This window comes from Anopheles bellator, chromosome 1, assembly GCF_943735745.2.
Source record: "Anopheles bellator chromosome 1, idAnoBellAS_SP24_06.2, whole genome shotgun sequence".
Lineage (NCBI taxonomy): Eukaryota > Metazoa > Arthropoda > Insecta > Diptera > Culicidae > Anopheles > Anopheles bellator.
The window spans coordinates 29,693,366-29,717,765 of NC_071285.1; the positions used below are offsets into that span (position 1 = coordinate 29,693,366).

General features: G+C 44.2%; 5 protein-coding genes across 5 annotated transcripts; 4 read left to right on the forward strand and 1 right to left on the reverse strand.

The window, feature by feature from the left end:
- The first annotated feature begins 396 nt into the window (after positions 1-396).
- On the forward strand, positions 397-5,447 carry LOC131209999 (uncharacterized protein CG3556). The gene is made up of 8 exons (XM_058203183.1): positions 397-464; positions 1,000-1,098; positions 1,442-2,383; positions 2,445-2,728; positions 2,792-3,111; positions 3,225-3,302; positions 3,392-3,474; positions 3,588-5,447. Exons 3-8 carry the CDS (start codon positions 1,450-1,452, stop codon positions 3,647-3,649), a joined length of 1,761 nt encoding a protein of 586 aa, XP_058059166.1. The 5' UTR covers positions 397-464; positions 1,000-1,098; positions 1,442-1,449; the 3' UTR covers positions 3,650-5,447.
- A 619-nt stretch (positions 5,448-6,066) lies between these two features.
- On the forward strand, positions 6,067-7,599 carry LOC131216159 (INO80 complex subunit E). The gene is made up of 2 exons (XM_058210573.1): positions 6,067-6,619; positions 6,679-7,599. Exons 1-2 carry the CDS (start codon positions 6,425-6,427, stop codon positions 7,333-7,335), a joined length of 852 nt encoding a protein of 283 aa, XP_058066556.1. The 5' UTR covers positions 6,067-6,424; the 3' UTR covers positions 7,336-7,599.
- Positions 7,600-7,865: 266 nt separating this feature from the next.
- On the forward strand, positions 7,866-12,071 carry LOC131215399 (pyruvate dehydrogenase phosphatase regulatory subunit, mitochondrial). Its single transcript, XM_058209787.1, has 8 exons — positions 7,866-8,404; positions 8,489-9,170; positions 9,237-9,330; positions 9,648-10,203; positions 10,272-10,479; positions 10,552-10,821; positions 10,912-11,112; positions 11,187-12,071. The coding sequence occupies exons 1-8, from the start codon at positions 7,866-7,868 to the stop codon at positions 11,424-11,426; spliced, it is 2,790 nt and encodes a 929-aa protein (XP_058065770.1). The 3' UTR covers positions 11,427-12,071.
- LOC131215400 (uncharacterized) lies at positions 11,866-13,756 on the reverse strand. Its single transcript, XM_058209788.1, has 5 exons — positions 12,833-13,756; positions 12,423-12,575; positions 12,185-12,292; positions 11,990-12,079; positions 11,866-11,916 (listed from the first exon to the last, which is right to left on the reverse strand). The coding sequence occupies exons 1-5, from the start codon at positions 13,754-13,756 to the stop codon at positions 11,866-11,868; spliced, it is 1,326 nt and encodes a 441-aa protein (XP_058065771.1).
- Positions 13,757-17,062: 3,306 nt separating this feature from the next.
- On the forward strand, positions 17,063-23,498 carry LOC131216415 (uncharacterized). The gene is made up of 10 exons (XM_058210902.1): positions 17,063-17,296; positions 17,401-17,520; positions 17,598-17,724; positions 21,362-21,488; positions 21,627-21,725; positions 21,792-21,932; positions 22,002-22,297; positions 22,542-22,838; positions 22,931-23,215; positions 23,302-23,498. The coding sequence occupies exons 1-10, from the start codon at positions 17,063-17,065 to the stop codon at positions 23,496-23,498; spliced, it is 1,923 nt and encodes a 640-aa protein (XP_058066885.1).
- The last annotated feature ends 902 nt before the right edge of the window (positions 23,499-24,400 follow it).

A 24,400-nucleotide genomic window follows, 5' to 3' on the forward strand; every position in this document is an offset into this window, starting at 1 on the left:
GTTGATGCCGTTGCTAAGGATTTACGTTTAATCATGTACACATTGTTTTGGCCGAAACAGAAGAGTACTGTTGAGTGTGAACGATTATAGTCGTTAAACTTGCATGCCACTTGTAGTAGGTGACAAAGGTGACAAATGGGAAAATACGAAACCCGAAACAAGATCTGTTATGGACTTGCTTTACTAGCAGCAGTTGCCAATCGTGCTGAAATCCGTTGATTGCGCATGTCTTGCTGCTGTCGTCCATCGTTTCCTTCCACAATTTCCACTACGTGGTCGTTTCTTTCTTCCCAGTTCCAGTGTTAGCATTTTTCATCCCTTTCGTGGACATTCGAAGGTTGTCTCCTTATTAATTGCACTGTGTTCTAGCAACCGAGTCTCGTGGGTAAAATATACTGTATAGTCGAGCACAAGAACTCAATACAGTTGCTGCGTTGGTTACTGGGAGTACCCTTTTCAGGCAGGTACGTGGTGGATGGATCTCTGTAGGCAGGAGCGCAATAAAAAAATGCAGTCTAGTAGGCTAAAATGAAGAATATTGTTTAAATAATCAGCTAAACCGGCAAGTGAGAAGACGCCAGGACAGTGAAACGTGGTTCCCAGCGTTCTTCTTACGATTGCATAGGTATTGGTATATACTGCTGACGGTATACGCCCAGAATTGGCAATCGTCCGGTGTTTGCCAAATCTAAAAGTGTCGATTGCAAATTACTTAAACTGTATTAACATCTAGTGAGGTTTGTAGCACAACTATAGCCGGCTTAGTTTTCGGCTAAGGGACGATAAAGTTCGTGTTGCAAATGGCACGAAAATTTGGTTGCATTAACGTTAAAAGCAGATTGAATGTTGCTTCGTTGAACGTTGAATCGAAAGAGTGCGTCGGGAATGACTAGTTATTTATACAAACTACTGCCTTGCTTCGTTATCTAATGACATTGCATCGAAGTTTATCGATTTCGCTTCATTATGAATCTGTGTTTATCTCATTATCATTCACAGACGTATGATAATGAACCAATCGCCTTGCTTTGAACGCAATTAGGGAAAACCTTAAAACAACAACAAACTACATCATTACCGTGAGAACGACAGATAGCGGTGAGTTTATTTTCTTTCGACTTTTTTTCTTCATGTTGCTTTAGACCATAAAACGGGAAAGAAGAGAAAAAGGGAATTGAATTGTCCGGGTTCATTAATATTACGGTTTTATTTTCTGAGTAAATGTCCATCTCATGAATAGGATATAGTTTTGTATCCAAAATGATTTCTTCAATTGTTGTAATTCTCGAAAGGTGGTGATTTTTGTCACACTGAAGGGTTTTAAGTTTAAATTGGCTGCAGAGTTGTAGTGTCATGCTCTAACATCAGGAGCCAGATGCGTATAGAATAAAATAATTCGATTGCTGTGTACAATTTGCATGTACGTAATTTTTCGTTTTAGATCGAAACATGGAGCGATTACATTCGCCAATTTTACTAAGCCTCATCGTTTTGCTGGTTGCGGAAAGTCTTGGAGAAACCATAACAGTCGTAACACCGCTTGCTGACCAAGTGCCGCCCGACCAAGTGCCGCTTTTCACTCCAGGCCAACAGTACACGACTCCTGCGCAGCTTTCGGCTATTTCGACACCGCAATTGAACACCAATCCTACGGAGCAGTCGAAATCGTACGTATTTGGTCCTCCGAACGGCACAAACGGAGGAGTTACCCCGGCAGGGGACGTAACGTCGACAACATTGCCCCAACTTCCGACATCGCAGCAACCAGTGTACATATCCAACATTACCTCGTTTACAACAATGAACTCCTCGGTGACGTTACAGCCAACATCCCGTCCGGATGTGATTGATGTGGATGTGCCGCTGATCGAAGTGAAGCAGCTTGGCCCGGGAGGGCCAAATCAAGTCGAGAGTGCCGGCATTCAACGGGCTCTTTGTTGGTTGCGAGATAAACGGTTGCCTGACTATAGCTGGGGCAACGACACGCATATGGTGATCTTGGCAAAGGAGCTGTCGGGCGCACGGGACCCCACAGACAACGACAATCCGATACAGGCGGTATCTGATCTGGAGAACCTCCTCTCGATCAAGCAGATGGACATCGAGGTAATCACCATGCTGGACCGACACCACGCGACCGCCAAGCTTCCGCACACGGATCACGTGGCAAAGTACATCTTGGCAATGGGCGGTCTCTGCAAGGATGCTCGTCACTTTTACGGCCACGATCTGATTGCCATTCTCGAGCACCATGAGCATGACCAGGGACAGGAGTACGAGTTTGCCCTGACAGCGCTGGCTATCTGCAGCTCGGCGACGCATGTCCGCAAACGGCAGATTCGGCGATTGTTGGATATAGCGAGCGGGGAGATTAAGGATGTTGGTACGTTCCGGCCCCGTTCGGTGAACGATTCATATGGTTATCGTGTACCCATTTTTTGCAGATACTATCGCGATGGTGCTGCTCGCCCTGCAGTGTATAGTGACAGATCACAGGCATCGGCATTTGCAGCACTTTGTCCGTTCGCCTGCCCGGGGTTTAGCTAGCTTGCAGGGTCTCCAGGGTAGCTTCGGTTCCTTGCGCAGCACCGCATTGGCTATGCAGGCATTGCAAGATTTGGAACCCGATCCGGCAGGAAAGTGGAATCGCAGCGCCGCCTCGGAATGGCTTCTTAGCAAGCAGCGTTCGGATGGCGGGTGGACCGAGGAGCCACTACAGGATGGACAGGTGGGACCTGGTGTAGGGTAAGAGACCGAGCAGCTAGTATCTAACCGGTGTGCTCCCACACAGGACGCCAGCATTGGAATCGGTCTGACGGCGGATATTGTACTGGCACTGGGTTGGCGAGGACTAGGGGCTGTACGTGCGCTACAATGTGACCATGTAATGCGCGAATCGAACGAGCCGTCGGAAAACGGGGAGCCCAAGCTGGCGCTACCGGTAGGGCTACACATTTCCCCGGTCGAGGAAGCGGAACCACGGAACGTGTCTTACACGTACACCCTCTGGGTTGGTACGAACGAAACAGAGGAATATTTTCTTGACTTGACCTCGCCGAAGAATACGACATTCTTCCGAGCGATGAAGCAAGCTGCAGATATAGACTCAAGGTAACGTTCGCCAGTTCTGGTACCGTAGTGAGTTATGACTCCACTGAGGAGGCTAATACTCTAAGGTAGATAGCGCACTCAAGCTTATGTGCCCAATAACATTGTACTTTAAGGTTTTCATTTGAAGCTCAGGAATGGCCTAATGGGCACTACGTGCACACTCTGGCCGGTATGAAGGAAGAACCAAAAAGGTAGTCTTTATTATAACCGACATACTAGCTCTCCACGTCTTTGTACTAAATATTCCATTCGTATCATGACAACGTATCACAACTTACAGCTACCACTTTTGGCTGCTATACCGCCTACCAGAGAAACCGGACACGAAAAATCCCCCGGGAAATCAGCTCATAGCGCCGCTGGGTAAGGATTCCTTTAAAACAATCACTGCAGTTTGGTGGAGTTGATGCAAACCCGAGAAGCTGCAAAAAGAAAGTACAATTTCATATACTACTTTCATCATCTCTTCTCCCTAGGCGTCGACGAGTTGTTGGTGGAGGATGGCGAACATTATCTGTACTGGTATAAGAAGTTGTAAGCGACGTCCTCGTTCATCGGCCGATCCCTCCATTCGTATATACCTTAGAAGTTAGTTCGCAAACCAGAAAGCAATAAGTGGTAGAACCAGAACCGTGGGGTGTGCAACGTTAAGTAAATGCGAACGCAGATATGTGCATTGTTCTGTTACATGTTTTGAAATCTTGAACACAGAGTCGCGGTATAGTTTACCACCGAAAATACGTTGCACCTTGGGGGGCGCACACGCTGCAACTTCCCGAAGTTGCTTCATTGCTCAGTTTATAGCGCAAAGTATGGTTATTTACATTTGTTTTTCAGTGCTCGAAATGTGCAAAATGGCGAACGAGCGGCATGGTAGAGATCTACTCTAGAAAGTGCTCAAACAGTATGAAAACAAAGGTTTATGAAATAAGACAAAGGATAGACGTACACTGACTATTGTAGTGTAGGAGGAGGATGAACAAAATGTGGACCATCCGTGTGCGATGAAGAAGGGCCAGGTTTGTACGCAATGTGCACCCCTTACTTTACCACAAAATGCGGAAATCGAAAAACAATATACAAGCACTTATATACGTTATACAAATATATCTATTATACATACATTATTATATATACACACATATGCGCGCGCGTGCATAGAGAAAGAATAGCACGGCGTCAACGTAATAGGAGGCCTTTGGCACCTAGGGGAAGAATGCCAGTGGGCCAGGGCCACCTCCGAAACTAAGCCACCAGCCAAAGCAAAGATTTAGCAAAGCAAAGTCTCTGTGGAGCAGGAGAAGAATAATGATTGTAGTGAAATGTGATTTACTTTTCTGCAGCATCAAACAGCGAAAAATGCACCCAATTTGACAATAATTTATGTGTGCTTGATTGGAGACAGTTGTTGGAGTGACAAACCCGGAAAAACATACCGACCACATGCGAAGTGTTAGTAATTTTGCGAGGCGAGAAGAGCGGTACCAGATATAGTGTGGGATGTGGGACATGTGTTCATGTCTATCCAACCCTAGCGAACATTGTTTGGCGTAAACAAACATTTGCAGCAAATATAGTCGGTAAGGAAAGTCGTAAGTCTAGAAGAAAACGAACAAAAGAAGGGAAAGCAAAATGTAATTCAACAACATTCGCCCAGTTCTTTGCGGTACAGTAAGTACATTCCTTAGAGATCCAAATCAGCAGCAGAGCAGCAGTAGTGCGTTGCCTTGGAGCTGTAGTGCTGGTATGCTTTAGTATTAATCTTGCTTCGCATTGGGTTAGTGTCCACTAGTTGAAGTAGTTCCGTTCCGGTCTTTAGGGTAAATTTAACTAAGTGTCGGTTATAGGCCAGCTTTACGCATAAGGCAACTACAAACGATGGAACCGGATCCAACACGATACCAATAGCTCAAACTGGATGGCTAAACAACAATAGTCACAGTGCTTAACAATAATACCTTTCCTAACTCATTTACAATACAGTACGTAACATTATCCAAACCAAATACGAATAGTTTTACCTTTATTATTTGTATCTATTATTATCGGATTGCCACCATCATCTACGCATAATATGATGTATTACTTTTAATACCGTCAAATGAAAATAGTGACTGATAGCAACGTTGGCGCAACAATGCCAAATTACGTATAATGTTAGCTTACTGATTCTATAGCTCAAAAATACACACAAGAATAGTGGTGTGAAGACCGTAAGTGCACGCATTGTGCCATAGCCACTGGCCCACCAAGTCGGAAAATGGTATTATACATGATCGATGAACAATAACTCCAGCACGTCAGAAAACTTTATGCATATGCACACCGTACCAACTAAATAGCTATTGAATATACGCAATAAAGGAGGGAAATACTACTACTTTACTTATGGCTTATTGAAAAGGAAAACCTTAGCCTGAGTTTATGTTTTTCAGTTCCGGTTTTATTGGTCGAGTCAAGGTAGGTTGAATATTTTCGGCCAACCCGTTTCAGATGATTCCCAAACCAATCTCGTCCGTAAGGTTGGCTTAACGAGACGATGATTTCTGTTGAGATCGTTTGAGTAAGCTGACCCGATGACGATGACCCGTAAGTATCTAAAACTTTTCGTTCTATTCCAGTATACAACCATTTTACCATGTGTAATTAACTGCTGATGAAACGGTTTCGGCATCGCGGGGACTACGCGTTCAAAGTAATGTTCCAAAGACTGCCAAGACTCAAACCTATTTTTACTAACACCAAACCTGATTTGGTAGCTATTAGTTTTCGAAGTTCAAAAGAAAATAGAAATTGAAGCGAAGGCTTAGCAGTACGAATTTTTAAAACGATTTCATAATGTGTTCCACATAAAATAAAGTATTATTGTCGCCACTCTTAACGACTGTACGATCAAGCGTCAAAACTGTCAGTTTTTCCTTGTGTTTACAATTTGGAAAGGATTCATCAACCGCATACCCTGTGACAACTTCACCTTCTTTTTAATGTTTCTCGGCAAAATAAGTGATTAATATTAGTATGCAACTTGTGTTTCAATCCTGTAATATTTGTGCATGTTTTTTAATTTAATTTAACCAACGTGGAAGCAAAAGTAGCCTATGAACAATGCTTCGTAGTTCATGGTTTTGGTTGACGGGTCCTGTCTTACGAGAGTTTGTGGTTGCGACAGTCAAGCGTTGACAGATAGATTTACGAAAACACTCGAAGCGCGAACAACACATTCAAGAAGCTAATATAATTGTAGGCGTAGTTGAGAATAATAAAACGGTACTGAAAAGGCGTAAGCGGGATTAGAAAGGATTATCCTTACATTATGCTTGAAGGGTGGTACTGTCGAACAATGCAACAAGCGCAGAAAAGTGAATTAGACGCGGATGCTAATGAGCCGCTGGACAACGACAGCACCGGGCCTGATGATGACAGTGACGATGAAGGATCCAGCAAAAAAGAAATAGATTATAGATCCTTATGTAAAGAAATGAAGAAAAAACTGAAAATTCTCCTCTACGTAAGTGGTGTTCATCGCAGCGCACTGCACCCGGCATTGTACTTATTTGCTATTTACAGGAAAATGCTTTCTTTCAACACAATCTAACTGTTCACCAAAGACGGTTGCTGAAGATTACACGCGATCGCTCGTTTCTATTGGATCGTTTGTTAGAATACGACCGGCCTGAGCTATCATCGTCAGACAGCGAAGCCACCGTTTCCTCAGATGATTCACGTGTGGAAGTAGTTCAAAAGAAACGGAAAACCGATACCAGTGCTACAACTAGTAATTCAGCGTCGAAAGCCTCGTCGGTAGCTCAAACCAAACGAGGCAAGAAAGTCCAGAGGAAACAACCACAGCCTACCACTTCTCAGCAGTTCACCGGGGCAACGAATCAGGAGCCCGTACCGAAGCAATCTGAATTGTTGCCAATGCCTCACTTATCGCCATCTGTCCTACTAGATACTGCATTCATTCCGGGCATTTCAAAAGATAATCATGTTGAACTGATGTCTCAAGAAAGACAATTGACCAACGAAGAAATTGAAAGGCATCTTCAGCTTCGCAAGGAAGTGCTAGAAGTTGTCCCAGAAGGGGAATTACCTAGTGAGGTGTTTAGTACCGTCCCATCTAGTGCGATGTGTGATGCACCCAACGACGAAACAGTTGAACCCTCCAGGGGGAATTTGGTGGAAGATTGCTTTTCGGTGGATCTTAATTTAATGAATGTTTAAATTTCTGAAACACAACGCACAATGTAATGTCACGTTGTACGAAACCCTTTGGTAGAGTGGAACAATATTTTACATTTAATTTCTATGTTTCCCATAATTGAAATCCCAGCAATTGGTCATCTGTGTAAATCTCGAAACTTAAACAAATGAGGTAAAATGAAAAATATATGCGTCAATAGCCTACTACTCAAAAAATGGTGAAATTACAACGATGAGGTAGAAAACATTAACGGAATAAGTTGACGCAACAAGGTACAATCGAAATAAAACTCATAAACGATAAACCGACAACATGTGGTTCGTTTGTCTCGCTTTAGAATGGTGCATATTAAATTTGGAAAATACTCTTTCACAAGTCGAGTAATGCAATGACGCCTGTTCAGCTCAAAGAGCGCCCAAAGCAAAGCCAAACAAAAAGAAAACCTGTCCGTACATCTTTATTTAAGATCGCTGTGCAAAAACAGCTGGGCAGCTGTCAAAACTTTGTTTACTGTTTTCGAATGATGCTATAGCAATCGGGCACCGTAGCTATGTATCGTGCCATAAGGAATACGCAGAAGAGTTACTCATTGTTTTGGCGTCCTCCAAATTTACGATGTGACGGCATTCTTGCAGACAGCTCAAAAAAATTGGGCCTGGTCAGTGTGCTTCATAGTAGCTCCCCGGAGCAGCGCTGTTATTCGACCGGGGCTACGACGGAACGATGGGATTCTGGTCTTCCATCGGGCTTTACCAACACACCGCCGAAGGATGCCCGCGTTGTTATTTGTGGTGGCGGGATGGCCGGAGCCGCCGTTGCCTACCAACTTGCCCAGCGTGGCTGGGGACCCCATACGGTACTGATCGAGAGGGGACGAATAGGTGAAGGCAATCCACGGCACTTCAGTGGGCTGCTGGGTGAACTGAAACCGACCCACTCGCAAGTTCTGCTAGCGCAAACTTCCCTTGAGTTGATCCGTGATTTCGACGCAAAAGGCCTTCCGACGGGATGGAAAAAGACGGGTTCACTCAATCTGGCCCGGACTCGCGATCGAATGACCATGTTTCGTCGCATGAAATCTCAGAGCGTGTGAGTATAATGTCGCTCGTTATGCGACACTCTTATTTTTGACCACGGATTTTCATGCCTCGAATGGGCTTTTACTAATTGCAGATCATGGAATGTGGAATGCGAAATTGTTACCCCGGAAAAGTGCAAGGAACTTTGTCCACTGATAGACATCAGCGATATAGTAGGTGGTTTATGGATTCCCAATGACGGTGTCGGCAATCCAAACGCATTCTGCCACAGCCTGGTGCTGGAATCTCTAGATAAAGGGGTAACCGTTGCCGAGAATTGCTCCGTGATGAGGGTGAACCAAAGGAATGGTCGCGTCAACGCGGTTGAAACTACTAAGGGCACGGTGGAGTGCGTTTATTTTGTCAACTGCGCTGGCTTCTGGGCACGTCAGGTAGGGCAGATGTCGGAACCGTATGTAAAGGTACCTTTACATTCGGCGGAACACTACTATCTCCACACGAAACCGATCGCGGGACTCGGCGACCAGTTTCCGGTGGTGCGTGATCTAGATGGTCACATCTACTTTCGGGAGAATGATGGTTGCCTGCTAGCTGGAGGATTTGAAACAATGGCCAAACCTGCATACGAGGATGGAGACATACCGATGACAACGGCCGAACGAAAGCTCCTGCCCGATTGGGACCATTTCCATCCGTTGTTGGAAGAGCTACTGCAACGGTGCCCGTCTTTAAAGGACGTTCCTTTGGACAAGCTATCGAACTGCCCGGAAGCCTTTTCGCCGGATTGTAAATGGATTATTGGTGAATCGCCTGAGGTATAAAGCAGGGCCAGTTGAGTACTGTTGGTGATTGATAGATTTATTTTTTATACGAAACAACAGATTCAAAACTATTTGGTTGCTGCAGGAATGAAAACGGTTGGAATGTCCGCTGCGGGCGGTGTTGGGCGAGCTATTGCAGACATAATAACACAAGGTGAGAATCATCAAAGGTACGAGAACGGATCGAGTCATGTCAATTGTCTCGTTATAAATAGCTATAGTGTTTTAATTAATTTAGGTATTTATATAATTTTATTGGTTTTATTGTTTTGCGTCTAACGATCATGCAATCCTTGTTTTAGGAAATTGTGGTAAGCAAATGTAACTTACACCAATATTTTGTAATGTAACTTAATCACATATTTTGTTTGAAACTGTCAGTTCGAGTTTTTTTTAGTATTTGTCACATGCTTTATTTTCTCGCAGCTTATTACTAAAATATTTTATATGCTGTACTCTCTGATCTTCAAGGCTATTCCACTGTGGACCTACATGAGCTTGACATATCCAGATTCTTGGGGCTGCACAATAATCGAAAATTTCTCCGTGATCGCGTGCGTGAAGTGCCAGGACTGCATTACGATTTAAATTATCCCTTTCACGAGTTTCGCACTGGACGCAACCTTCGGATGTCGCCTATCTTTCCGGCACTAAAGGAGGCAGGGGCAGTCTTCAGCCAAGTAATGGGATACGAACGGCCGGCCTGGTTCGACAGAAAGCTTTCTCAGGATGAAAGAGGCAGACCAAAGTTCCGAATTGCTACTACGAATGGTTTTGGCAAGCCGCACTGGTTTGACCACGTCCAGAGCGAGTATGAAAACTGCCGCGAACGAATCGGAATGAGCGACTATAGTACCTTTACGAAAATTGATCTGTGGTCGAAAGAAGGCGAAGTGGTCGACTTGCTGCAGTACCTCTGCTCGAACGACGTTGACCAACCGGTCGGGTCTATCATTCACACGGGAATGCACAATCGCCATGGCGGATATGAGAATGATTGCTCATTGGCAAGATTGTCGGAAAATCAGTTAGTATAAGAATTCGTGTAGATTAAAAAATATTTTATTTTGGAATTTTTCTGTTGTTTCCAACCAGCTACATGATGATCGCTCCAACCGTTCAGCAGGCGCGATGTAAAGCATGGATCGAGCGTCATTTACCAGCCGGAGGGCGGGTTAGTGTATCGGATGTAACTTCCATGTTTACCGCAATTTGCATTATGGGACCATTCACACGTATCATGTTATCTGAACTCACCGATACTGAGCTCTCACCGAAGCATTTCCCATTCTTCACCTGCAAGGTTCGTATGCGTTTGTTGGGAAGAGCGTTTGAACGGTTGATTATGATCCTTCAACTCTATCGAATTTTCTAGGAATTGGACGTTGGCTTAGCCAATGGAATCCGCGCTTTAAATCTTACACATACCGGGGAACTGGGGTACGTGTTGTACATACCGAATGAATTCGCGCTGCACGTTTACACGAAGCTCATGGAAGCCGGACAAAAGTATGGTATCCGACACTGCGGTTATTATGCGATGCGAACGCTTCGTGTGGAAAAGTTTTTCGCTTTCTGGGGTCAGGATCTTGACACCTTTACCACACCCTTGGAGTGTGGCCGCATGTGGCGCGTGAAATTCGATGTAAGTGATCACGTCTTTAGATGCTGTGCCTAGTGTTTTCCGGCTGAAGTCGTTTGCTGATGTGTGTATCTTGGCATTAACCATTTTTAGAAAGGGATGGACTTTATCGGGAAGGAAGCATTGCTGCAGCAGCGCGAGAAAGGCGTCGAAAGAATGTACATACAACTTCTAATCAATGATCACGACCCAGACGTAGATTTGTGGTCCTGGGGTGGTGAGCCAATTTACCGCGACGGTGTGTGCTGCGGCCAAACAACAACTACGGCGTATGGTTTTACGTTCAAAAAACAGGTACATCCGTATCCCGATTGATGTCACTTGAGCCCAATGTGATGATCGTGACTGCAAATGCCATTTCTTTACAGATATGCCTCGGATTTGTAAAGAATTTACACCCAAGTGGTCGAGCGCTCACTGTTACCAATGAGTACGTCCTCAGTGGTGACTATGAGGTGGAAATTGCTGGCATCCGGTATCCGGCAAAGGCGAATCTTCACTCACCGAATCTGCCCACAAAGTACCCGGATCAGGAACGGGAAGCGTACAAAGCTACACGCGACAAAAGCGATGAAACCAATTTGCTAGCGTATAGACCGAATAATTAGATATCAAATAATGTTGATACAGCTATCGTTGTGAGTGTCTTGTTGCTGTCATATATTTATAATTTAAGGATTGTTTTTGGACGATCAGTTACATCAGTTACCCAAGTTTGAAATTATACAAAAGACAAAGGAATATATATTTTACATCGCCACGGCGAGGATTCAATGCGATTATGTTAAATCTTTATCTACGGCGAAGTGCAGCGTAGAATAATAAAAGTTGATAGTAAAAGTTGAAGGTGACCCAACGGTTTCATGCCTGCATTATATATTGTTTGGAAAAACTGTGCCTGACTGGCTGAATACTGATGTCTGATGTTCACAATCTCCTTGAATTTATCTTGGATAATTTCTTCTAGTATATTCTCGTTTGAGATTATTCTGCCTTTACATGCTTTAAAATGGGTGTCATTTCACCCCCTGCTGAAGCAGTTTGACTTTACATTACTTGAATTAAAACGATGAAATACGAGCAAGCCGATGCAATTATCTGAAAAGTAGTTGTTTACTTGACTTATAGGCTTATGCACTAGGGATGTTTTAGTAAATTGATGGTTACTCACGGTCATAACGAGTGTTTGATCTAGGTCAAAATATTCATATAGTGTGGTGTCATTTCGTGCCCTATTGACAATAAGGAAAAGAATGTCCAACTGCGGTCGAACAGCGAAAACAGTGTAATAAAAATTGTAATAATATTGAGGAGCATTGGTTGGTTTGACTTTAGGTAAGTGTAACATAATTTAGCTAATACTTACGCTTTGATTAAAATTTTTTGTCTTGTAAGCATTGTTGGCAGTCAACTTTAAACATTCCGAGTTGTATTTGGTCATCAAATCCAAAATGGCCACAGTATCATCACCAATCTAATGCAGTATGGAAATATAAGCACAACGAAATGGAAACTGAATCTCTTGGCTACTGAATGTTATAGATTTTTGTAGAAAGAAGGTTAAAATGCCTTTACTCGTTTCGTAATGTTTAGTTTCGTCTTACCTTACGATTGAAATCAGCCGTCGTATCAATGATGAAAAACATTTGAATTAGGCTAGCGGCGGCCGACACCAACGGTAGCAGTGTTTGGCCAAGTTTATCATTGTTCACGGATTCACTGGTCGTGCTGGACATTTTCCCATAGCACAGAAAAAGCTGTTACGCCCCCGGTGCGGAATGTTGCGCAAAGAGCGATGAAGTAAAAGGTGAACAGAAACAAAGTTGGAGCAGACAAAAGCCTCAATGCTGGTCAAATTGTAGTGTCCATTACGTTTTGTCATGTCTAATGTCTGCCCTATGAATGTGTGGCCGTGATTCGTAGCATGGGACAGTTTTGTTAGATTCATTGTTGGATCGAGCTTTGATTTGATCGTGCCCCTTGAGTGTTTAACAGACTGGCGGCAATGTCTTACCTGCATGGTGAACTGCACAAAATGCATTCCTATGATGAGGAGCAAAGTTGGAGAATAAAATTGCACCACGATTGCTACCACATCGACCAGCTTGTCGTATTGCATAATTAGATTGCGCAACACTTTGTTCCCAGCCGCACCGAATCGGGCTGATTCACGAAGTAAAGTATCTTCATGTCGTGTACGATCATGAAGACCGAATGTTCCGGGTTCGATGGGGGTGCGTCCAACTACAAATCTATCGAGGGATCGATTTAAATTGGCTAGCGATAGGGCCATAAAAGAAAATATGATACCCATCTCAACGGATACCAGCAAAAGGATGGTGGCTGGCAGTATCGACATCAGTGATGAAATTATTATGCTTACATTCATCTGTCCACTAGCCTCGCACCGTGTATCGCTCAGGTTTGCCCATAACACACAGAGGGCTATCAGTTCGATTGTTTGCTTCACGATTAACCGCCCATATCGGTCCCATTTGCTACTGGTACTCCAATTTTGCACGAAGTTCTGAGAAGCACCGGCTCTTAAGGCGAGCAATTTCAATTCTTGATTTAAACGTCGCACCATAGACCCATTCTTCATTCGATGGTAATAAATTCCAACCATCACCAGTAATGGTAAGCCGTAGGAAACTACTTTCTCTATTTCGAAGAACCTTTGGGACACTGTACTTTCCAGCAACTGAGAGCCATAGGAGCTGAACGTTAGTGATAGATTCCAGTAGCCGCCTATTCCGATCGAAACTATTAGCAACACAAATTTTAGGCCCTGCAGTACACGGTGAGCTATTTTACTGGGTTTTGTTACAAGTTTACCCCGCGGGTATGAGATCGTCACGCAAGGCAAACAGAACACGTTCCGTAGTAGATAGGCAACAGCCCAGGCGTTGATCATCCACAACTTCCGTGCACGATTCATCTCGGAATAATGGGGCATTCGGACAGAATATCTGTGCGCTTCGACCCTGTGCTAGTTCACGAGGAGCAAAGATTAATGATCGAAAGTGTCTGTTTCCAATTCATAATGCATCCATTACTCAGAAGTTTCGGAATGAGATTGGTTTTGGGTGTTCGATTTGATTTAGATGCTCGTGCTAATGTAGTCTGCAATGTAATTAAAACAAACCCCCAACAAGGCAATTAAGTTAATTACTGTTTGCACAATAGTTAATCGCGAACCTAAAAGACCTTTGCTAAGGATTTTTTTGAAATAGAAATATTGATAGAAATTCAATCAAGGATCTGTATAGAAACTTTTTTTCTTCTGATCCTTATTAGTGATTTAATTTAAATGCTTCATTTCTATAGTACTGAAAGAATAGTTACCCCGCCGGTTGAAGCATCTTATTACTGAACCATTAAGGTTGAAGCATTTTTATGGGTTTTATTGAGTTTTCCGCATTAGGAGCAGTAGTTGAAAGCATTAAATTTGAAATTTTACTAAACACAGCACAACAATATCACTATTACAGACGGTCATCGGATATAGTATACAGCTAAGAGAAGAATCCTTAGGCTAGAGCTGCTACTCTCCGAAAACATCGATCACCAACATCTCTGACACGCTTCAGCATGTGTTGGGCAATCCAACAGCAATCCAAGTCTTGTACCAACACGTGCTCATCTCGTCTAAGATAGAACCGATGGCCGTACGAAACCCAGCAATATGACACCACCTACACGGGCGGGACAGCGGGAAAACCTGGCCGCTCGAAGTTTTCGTGAAAATCTTTCAAAACATATCGAAACGAGCGTGTGTTCGAGTATATCGCCTGTTTCTCGTGTGCGTGTCCGTGGAAGAAAAAGATCGACCTCCATGTGGTGAAAAACAGCGAGTGTTTCAGTTTTCCGCGAGCGATTAGCGCGTTTAGCAATACCGTGCCGCGTTGTCGATCTTCAGTATTGGACGAATAATTTTGCAAAGATACGCAGTGTAGAATTGTAAAATGAACCTAAAATGAGTTACAAGACATTCTTGTTCCCATGAAACCGAATAAATTCACTTTGCGGTTGAAGTAGACTTTCGGTAGTCGCGTTCCGGAGCTGAATGAGAATAGTATTGCGTCGGAAGATATTTTCAATCGTTGTGGCGAAAAGCAGTGCTACTATTTCAGTTTAGTTTATGACCATCTATTGAGATGTGAGCAAAGCGGGGGACAGTGGAAGTGCATGCCGGCTGGATTGGGTTAGTTGATCGTGCTTGATGCTTTAATAAAGTTGATCGCACAAAATTTATGAGCGACACGAAAATACAGTGAATAATGTTCGGGCACGTTGCGGAAATGTGCTTACGGTTGCGGTCCTAAAATAAATCTATATCTCTGGTTAAGGCCGCCGTGCATAACTCCGTTACGTATTTATTCATCTTTCACAAACGCACGATTCGGTGATGTGGAAACACAGGAGCCGTATCAAAAAAAAAAAAAGTATATATATATAAAATCATTATAACTTTATTCGTAAAAACAGGCACAGCTGGGGCTTCAACTTTTCAATTCCGCCTTCAAACAGCATTTTAGGGTAAGAGCTCAAATACGTTAATACACCTGCAAATTGAAACTCAACGCGAACGACAATTGTCCGTTTCTTTTGACCCAATTTTTGAAGAAGAAATAATTAGAACTGCTTCGGGTGGCAAGGTGGCAACAGTCCCATAAACTCTTTGTAGTTGCCACATTGCTAAACCGTGTTCTTTGTCACAATTATGAATAATTCCGAATTTTATCTATTCCATATCTGTAAGTTAAACGATATTGTTTACGGAATTAGCCACGCTCAGAAAAAGGAAGCAATGTAAAATTGAAATAATGAAACATGAATCTTCACATCGAGCAAAGTGTAGCGTAATTGCGCTCGATATGGATGACCAGGAAATACAGTAATAATCTCATTCATTCGGGCAAAAAACCCGAGATGCATTCGCCAAAATGCCGATGTGGTTTTCAAACATATTTCACATATTTTTCGCATACCAAATTTTTTGGAACGTCAGCTTCGTTGGCGAATGCCAGTGATGACTAGTATCGCGATCGTGACAACGATTCTTTCAATCAATGAGATTTTGCTGGCAAGACAAACAGAGCATATCGGGCTGGGCGTGTGCTGATCGTTGGCAGGCCCAACTGAAATTGAGCCAAAAAATAAGAAAGGTATGAAACGGCCCGACGGTTGGCGCACGGCGGATTTGTACGTGGTCCAACGCACTGTAAGACGAAACAGGTTCGCGCCCATTGTGCAGTTTGGGGGAGCACTTGGTTTCTTTATGAAAAATGGAAAAAAATAAAAATACCTGCCTAAGGTAGCTTCATCTTGCAGGTGCGTCGAAATTTAATATTAAAAATTCACATTCAAAAGGATTGCATGATTTCTGCAACTCATTTCGGGCAAACACAGATGGCTTGTTGCAGACACACTACCTGTTTAGCCTCATCGCATCGATTAACTGTTTGCAAAGTGAATGCGATCAGCTCGCACTTTGACAGTCAATTAAGTGGATGCATATAGAAGATCTTCAAATCTTGAAGATAAAATAAATAAACATTACACAATCGAGCCCCTGTGTTTGGCATATAACTAGAACTAAACACTGAACAGAACACTGGAAAGGAAAATTTTGTTGTTAAAAGATGACTTAGTAAAAACGCGTAGCCTGCTTGATTGGACACTCCTATGTACCTTGCTAACAAAAGGACAAATTCATAAAAGACATTCAATGTCTTTTGGTGTTGTGATGTGAGAACAGCAGGCTGATGCGCTGGGTTACAACAGGTTTACTGACCAGCTCCAAATAGTTTATATTTGATATTTTAAAAATTTATTCAGTTAAAATTATGTTAAAAGGAAAATGGACCATATATCGGATTGAAGGTGCTTCCGAAGTCTCGAAGGGTGCCGTCCACGCTTTCAGAGGACTGGTGAACATGTTTTGGTATCGTAATCGGATCTATTTTCGGTTTTATGGTTTAACAGTCATTCTTTCGTTAGTGAAACGTCTGCCGAGCTGCCGTTTTCTGAAGGTTTTGACAAAATCTTTATTCACTACGCTACCTCAACGAACAGTGTTTGATAGCTGATTATCGCAATGTCAGCACCTATCATTAGATAGTATTTGGCTTTATCGGTAACGTTTTCCTTTTTCGTTTCTCTTTCGATTGCAGTTGTAGTGCAGGTAGGCCATAGTAGCCACACAAATTCGGTTGAAGTGTTTTGAAAGCAACGAGGCACAATGTCAACCCGCCGATCTGGACCAGCGTCAATGCAGCAGCTGCAACCGCAGCTGTCCATTTCCTACGGGGAGCCGGAGAAGAAGCAGCGCAGCAAGTGCATGTCCTTTGTGTGCTGCATGTGGAAGGTATTTACCTGCATTTTCTCGCACGTGACGCTGGTGGCGACGGTTGTGGCGTACTGTTTCCTGGGAGCATTTACGTTCGAACACTTGGAGGCAGAAAACGAGCGAAATGTAAGCGAAACTGTGTGCTACTTATGAGTAAACAAGTGTTGGCGGTTCCTTCCGGGAATTCGCTTAACCCTATAACCTGACACGGTTCCGTTGTCCATCTGCAGGTTAAAAAAGGCATCAGTTCGATTCGCGTGAACCTTACTGACGCCATCTGGAAAATGACCAACGATCGCCCCGTTCTTCACCAGCAGAACTGGACCTCAGCGGCCATCATGCATTTGCAGGTTCGTGATGAATGTGAAAACAGTGTAGCGCCGGCGGATAGAAGCCCTGCATATTAACTCTATCACTTCTCCAACAGTCATTTGAAAAGGAAATACTCACTGCCATGAAGAAGGACGGTTGGGACGGCAACGAAGACGTAGACCAAATACAGTGGACCTTTTTTGGCGCCCTATTTTATTCCATTATCGTCATAACTACGATCGGTAAGTGATGATGCCACTGCTGAGGAGGGGTGCGATAATAAATAATGTAGTCTTTAGCGGAACGAAACCTAACCTAAAATCCTGGCCCCTTAGAGAGAGCTTCGCTTCTCTTCTTTCTTATTTGCCTGTCGGGGTTGGTCAAACTGTGGCCCAAACTGTGGCCCTCCACCGAACGGACTCAGGCCGGGACCCACGCCTCCCGGACCGCCAAACGGTTGCTGATAGAAGCCCCCCGGTTGGTGGGGATAGCCACCACCCCCCGGAAAGTATCCTCCCGGTTGGCCTCCGAAGCCGGGATTTCCGAAACCGTTTCCGTAGGGAAATCCAGCTCCACCACCGGGGGGGAAACGATTGTAGGGCCGGCCGATGATACCGGTGGGACCCCCGGGTCCCACGAGGATCCCGTTACCTCCGGCGCCGTAGCCTAGCCCACCGCCGCCGTACCCCCCGGCACCGCCGTAACCCCCGGCACCGCCGTACCCACCGGCACCACCTCCGAAAAGCTGGCCACCCGGCCCGTACGGAAGACCACCTTGGAACGGTAGCCCTCCTCCGCCGAAGCCCGGGTTAATGCCGTACGGGTTCGGTCGAAACTGTCCGTTGCCGAAGCCTCCGCCACCAAACTTCTGGTTGAACCTGTTTTGGGCATGTTGGACAGCTTCAATAGAAAGACCCCAACTGAACGGTCAATAGAAAATGCTCGCTTACCCGAAATCATTCGGTTGGCTGCCTTCTCCGAATTCGCCGGAAAACTCGTCGTTTTGTGGCCGTGCAAAGGCCGGCCGTTTGGTCGTGCCTTCCTTTACCTCGTACCGTCCTCGGCTACAACCAACAAAAGGATATGCTTTCAAAAGAGGCACGCACGCACGTGGCACCGAACGCAACCTACCGATCGGTCACAGTGTTTCGCTTCCGGTCCGCTGCGCCACTCGTTGATCCTTGCAGCGCGATCAGATCGCTTCGCACGTTGAAAGCATTCGGATTGGTCTCTTCCTTCTTCGACCACGACCACTGCTCCTGGGCTCCCGTTAACGCAAACAGTGTGGCCACTGCCAACAGGCGTACAGCCAAACCTGTCCACGTACCCGACCGATGGAGTGACGAAATGGAAATTAGTTGCTATAGATAGCTCACAAACTGATAATTCTATATTTTATTCCTATTGGGTTTATTGAAATCACACACGAAGGAGACTACAGAGTGTTTTCATCAAATATATGAAATCGAAATCGATCTTAAATGAAAAATAAATATACTTTTATGATAAATAATGCAATAATATTAGAACAATTCAAATTAGTACCATTAGAGGCCTAAATCATTTTCGATAACAAAAGTTAGTAACAAACGAGTAGAAGTAAAATCTTTCAAATTTTTTTGAACACATTTATGAAGTATGAAGCGTCACTGTAAATGAATCATAATGAAAAATCACGTGTTTAAAATGTTCAAGACCATAACGGCGTGGGGCCACTTTGTCCTGGTTAGCTTTGTGCCTGCACTCATCTGCAAGTAAACCTCCACTAGGCGTCTCATACACCTTGAGACGATCGATCAAGGATGGTTTTTGGGCGGACGATAAAATTTTGGTTCGTTGCATTCCGATTCGACAGTTAGTTTTTCTGTTTTTTTTTAAACATTCCAACTAAACATACTGTTTGGGTGCGAAGATTGACACCCCATTCGCTTCATTCGCTAATGTACTGTACTGAGGCACCAAAGCTAACGATCAGTGAGAAAATTCGTTTCACATTTTATTGCCACTGTCCACACAGTATTTAACACTCGGTGTCAACACTCGACATGTTTTCGTTCACTGCACTTTGCCTGCTTGCAGCCGCACAGTTATAAGTCCATCTTTAGCACAGACGATGAAATGGTTCCCTTTTCACAGACGAGGACAACCATTTCGTTTGTGTGGGAAGGCCCAAGAAAACGATTGTTTTATCACCTTGACGGAACATTGTCTCCGTGGATTAGGTTTGCAGATCCGTGAATACTACCGCTGGCTGTCGCTGTCGGGGCGCTACTAAGATGCTGGCTTATTCAAAGTTACTACTTATAGTAACTCCAGTGGACAACCCAAACCCACACCAACGTGCGTAGGCTTTCGGTCAGACGGGGGCATTGTATTTTGTTGTGAGGCTATGCATAGCGGACCGTGACCGGCGTTCTCGGCTCCCAAGATCAACCAGACCAAAGCTGATCGTATTTGGTGGGCTGCTTTTTTTGCACACAGTGTCTCATAAGAGCTGTCACGCAGGCCTTTCCATCGAGAGAAAGGAAGTAGCGGTCTTTGGGAGGAACGCTATCCAAACAAAAAACCAATGCCATAGCAACCAAGACCACAACGGGGTGTCTGGGCTAGCCAACGTTTCCCATCTCTGCGCGCTTCGACCTGCGAAACTTCCCATTCAACACAAAGCGACTCATCAAGGATGTTGCGTAATACGCTCCGCTGGGACTGTCAGAGTTGCGGATGGCACGCGTTGCTCGATGACTGTTATTAGTCACATTTTTTCACTTTTCGACTACTCGGCTGTAACAAGGGGCTGTAACCACTATTTTCAATTTGCCTTGGTGTTTGGTGGCGAAATTAGACACAACGTTTGGAGTAAAGTGTGAAAAATTCGGTGTCTAACATGGAACGATTCAAATTTGGACACTCCTTTTGATTTCTCTTCTTTAATTTGCTAGGTAGCGAATGTTCAAGAGAATTGCTTCTGATATTAATTTTGTCTCAAATGATTGGAGTACTCTAGATCGAGGGAAGTTGTGCCGATTTGAGTACCTTTTGTGGTCATTTCATCAACCGATACACCAGCCGTACGATTCCACTTGTTATCGATTACACGTCCGTAAGAAAACGGCCGTAAGGCACAAAACGGAACATCAGTTCGCAACTCCGACGACGAGCGGATAGACAGCACGCGGCGTTGACGAGAACCATCAGAAGTGAATTTGCTTGGCTAGTGTGATTTAGCAAGTGCACGTTTGCTTCAGGAAACCCCTATGTAGGTTAAGGTCAGGCGGCGTCTCTCGGCAGTGATCCCACGCACCGAGCGGAAACGCTTACGCCATCGTCCTCCTGAGTACCATCTAGTGTTTGTTGATGTCTGTGTTGCCGCTTCCGACGACGGGCCGTCGGTCATCGTCTTATGTCCGCGGCTTTTTGTCAGCTTTTGTCAGGGTCGTTTATGCGATTGTGGGGCGGTCTGCCCGTTGGCAGATATCTGCTCTTTGTCTGGTTTCATTCACGGGCGGAACCACGCGCTTCGGTGCGATCCTTCATCTCTCAATGTAAACGCTAGTCAGGCATGCGAAGGTGCAAAAAATCACATTCACTTATTAACGCCACGAAATCCACGGCGGAAACGAGCGTACGGGCCGCGAGCGGTGGGGTATCCATCCGGTACTTCCGGTGATCGAACCAGATCACTTTTGCAATGTTTAAGTTTGGTATTTAAATACTTAATTGTATTTAATACTATATAATATATTAAACTCGCATTAGCCCACACTGCCAATGTCGTTCCAATTGGGCAAATGACGTAGTAAATCATAATACGGTAGTAATTAACATTGAAGTAACATTTGCTACATCTTCTCGATGCGTTTATTTTTTCACTCACTGCAGGCTATGGCCATATAGCGCCGAAAACATATATGGGCAAAATTTCGACCATCTTTTACGCAATTCTTGGCATTCCGTTAATGCTGCTATGTTTATCCAACATCGGCGACATTATGGCCAGCTCGTTCAGGTAAGTAGGTTTGCAAAATTAAACCGATTTCCACTTTAGCTGATATTGCAAAACAGCAGCCATCAAACCATCCGTGCCTTTTTAAGTTAATTTTAATTTTCCTAATGCCCTCGTTATTTGTACAACTTTCCAACGAAGGTTTCTTTACTGGCGTGTTTGTTGCTATGTGTGTACACGTGAGCCCAAGCGATCCAATTCCAGGCGCGGCCGAAACAATCGGGGAACAGTTAGGCAAGGGTAAGTGAACCAAAGCAATGATTTTTTGAGTAAGGTCAAAATTAGAAGATTGTGATAATTTCTCAGACGAAGCAGCATGCGGTCCGGCCAGGGACCAGGAACCAATTTGAGGCGATCGGTACGTAACTCCCAGCGCTCGGCCGACTCTGGGTTCGATCCTTACTACGAGCCTGGATTGCCCCACGCTTACTCCGACAATGATTGTAGGTACGTCATTGGTGGATATTTTCGGCCATTCAAATCTAGTTCTATTGATTCATTCATTATGCTTTCCAGATACAATCCTGCGATGGAAGATTCATTTTATCCGGAAAACGAGCGCACCATGGGCCATCAAGGAAACTCGAAGTACGAACCGCAAATGCCAAACGGCGCCGGTGCTTTGCGGCCGAAAGGTGGCCGTGGTGGTCCACCGAATCCGGAACAGTTTGCTAACGATGGTTATCCACGAGGATCGCAACAGTTCAAGCGTTCCCAGCCACAGTCTCGTGCCGAGTCGATGGGACTAGACCATTCGCAAAGGTCACTGCAGAAGCCGCGCCAAAATGACTCCAATTATCGCAAAGCAGCCGGTAAGATTCTGATCTCACAGAGTTTAACGTTTATCCTACATTAACTTCGGCGTCGTAAATAGGCAATATATGTTGGGTTGAACATTGTTTGGCGTTGGGAGTGTGTCACATAAAGGTTAATGCTTATGAGCTCCTCTTCCGAAGTTAAGCAAATGTTAAACCCCAACCTAATTTCAAACATGCCTTAAGAACAAGCCCAAGTATTAATCGTGATTTGTTTCGATGCCCCACGACTTGGGACCAGGAGTGAGGGCGCAGTCGCTCGACCGACGTATGTTCCGTCAGGACTCTCAAATGGTCGACATGGAAGACGAGTCTCCGTGCAAGACGCCGGTCCTCTGCAACAAGTACGCTATAGACGAACAGGATGATGCCAGGCGGTCCCCGAGGCCGAATCCTCGCAGTCAGTCGATGCCGCGGCAAACTCGATACGGCGATCGTCTGATGCCAGACAGATTGCCCTACTACACGGAGGATAACGAAATGGCTGAAATGCAAACGGTGCGCAAATCTATACCGAGACGACGCGAGCCTCGGCCAGGTAAGAGAGTTACTTTCCAAAATCCAACAACCTACTAAAATCTGCTAGCCCAACTGTAACTGGTAATGAAATGCTGTTCACCTTTCCGCCAGTACCAGCACCATCACCACGGATCATGTCGCCAATGGGATTTGCGGTCCATCGACAGGCGCGCCATCTGCAAAACGTGATGGACGACAATTCGCTGTACGATGACGACTGGGACATGCATAGTGGCGAATTGCCTCCGTCGTCAATAGTGCGGCCCGTGCCGATTTGGTTGTGCGTTTTCCTCGTCGTCAGCTACATCATTGCCGGGGCATTTATGTTTTCCGAATGGGAAGAGTGGAGTTTCCTCGATTCCGCCTATTTCTGCTTCATCACGCTGACAACTATCGGTAGGTTCAAACTCTCTCGTTCACCTTGCAGAGTTTGGCCTGTGAATCGGATAATTAATTGCTTCTAATATTGCGTGCATTTTCAGGTTTCGGAGATTTCGTGCCTGCCCAGGGCGTGAAAAATGATTCCGAAATATCGATAGCACTTTGCTCGCTGTATTTGCTGTTCGGAATAGCGCTCCTGGCCATGAGCTTCAATCTGGTGCAGGAAGAAGTGATTTCCAACGTCAAGAGTGTCGCCCGGCGGCTGGGTATACTCAAAGAAGAGGAAATAGATGATTAGCCGTCCCCGATGGAGTCGCCCCGTTTTACCGGTTCGTTTTCTCTGTTTCCGTGACATCCACGGTTTATGTACTGGAGTTACAGTTAAGCTTAATGACAATAAAAATAATCAATTTATATGCCTCATATGTTCTACGTTAGAAAATTTATTTTTTTCAATAAATTCGACAATGTTTTTTGGGATTTATAACAAGGAAAGCTAAAACTATGGAAGAGTAAACAATAGGATCCCCGAAACCGGAAAAATCCGAAATTTTACTAGGGGAGCAGAAGCGACTGATGCGGTAGCACAAGTGACTTGTATGCAATTTTGCACGCAAATTTTGAATCCCAAGTCTTGTAATTATGTAATTAATTTTAATTATTGTTGCATACAATATTGTATGCCATCTTGATTGCAAAGCTTGCATGAAAAAAAAACAATATTTTTAGCAACATTTCAATATTATTGCTTGTAAAACATTTTGGTACATTTTCGCCAATGGATTTTAAATGTAATTTTTAGTAAAAGGAAAATTGAAGGGATTTTGGTCCGCTGTAATCTAATTATTCGATCAACGTATAAAAACTTTTGTTAAATTCATCTCAGGATCACCTAGTTCAAAATTAAGTTATTATCTACGTTCCAATTTTATGAAACTTCGAAAGCGAAACTCTCCTGCTGTTTGATTCCAGTGCGTCTAAAACAAACCACTTTTCTATTAACGTAATTACATAATAATTAATAGTTTGAAAATTAATAACTTTTAAAATTAACCACTTGATGCACCACTGAGTACGATGATAGTACTTTAATTAATTTATGCCTTGAACTTAACGAATTTACTGTGAAGTTGAAAGAAAGCAGCGCGGAGCTCATGTTTGGCGCAAAGCGGGGAAGGTGGAACATTACTTTAGCGAAAG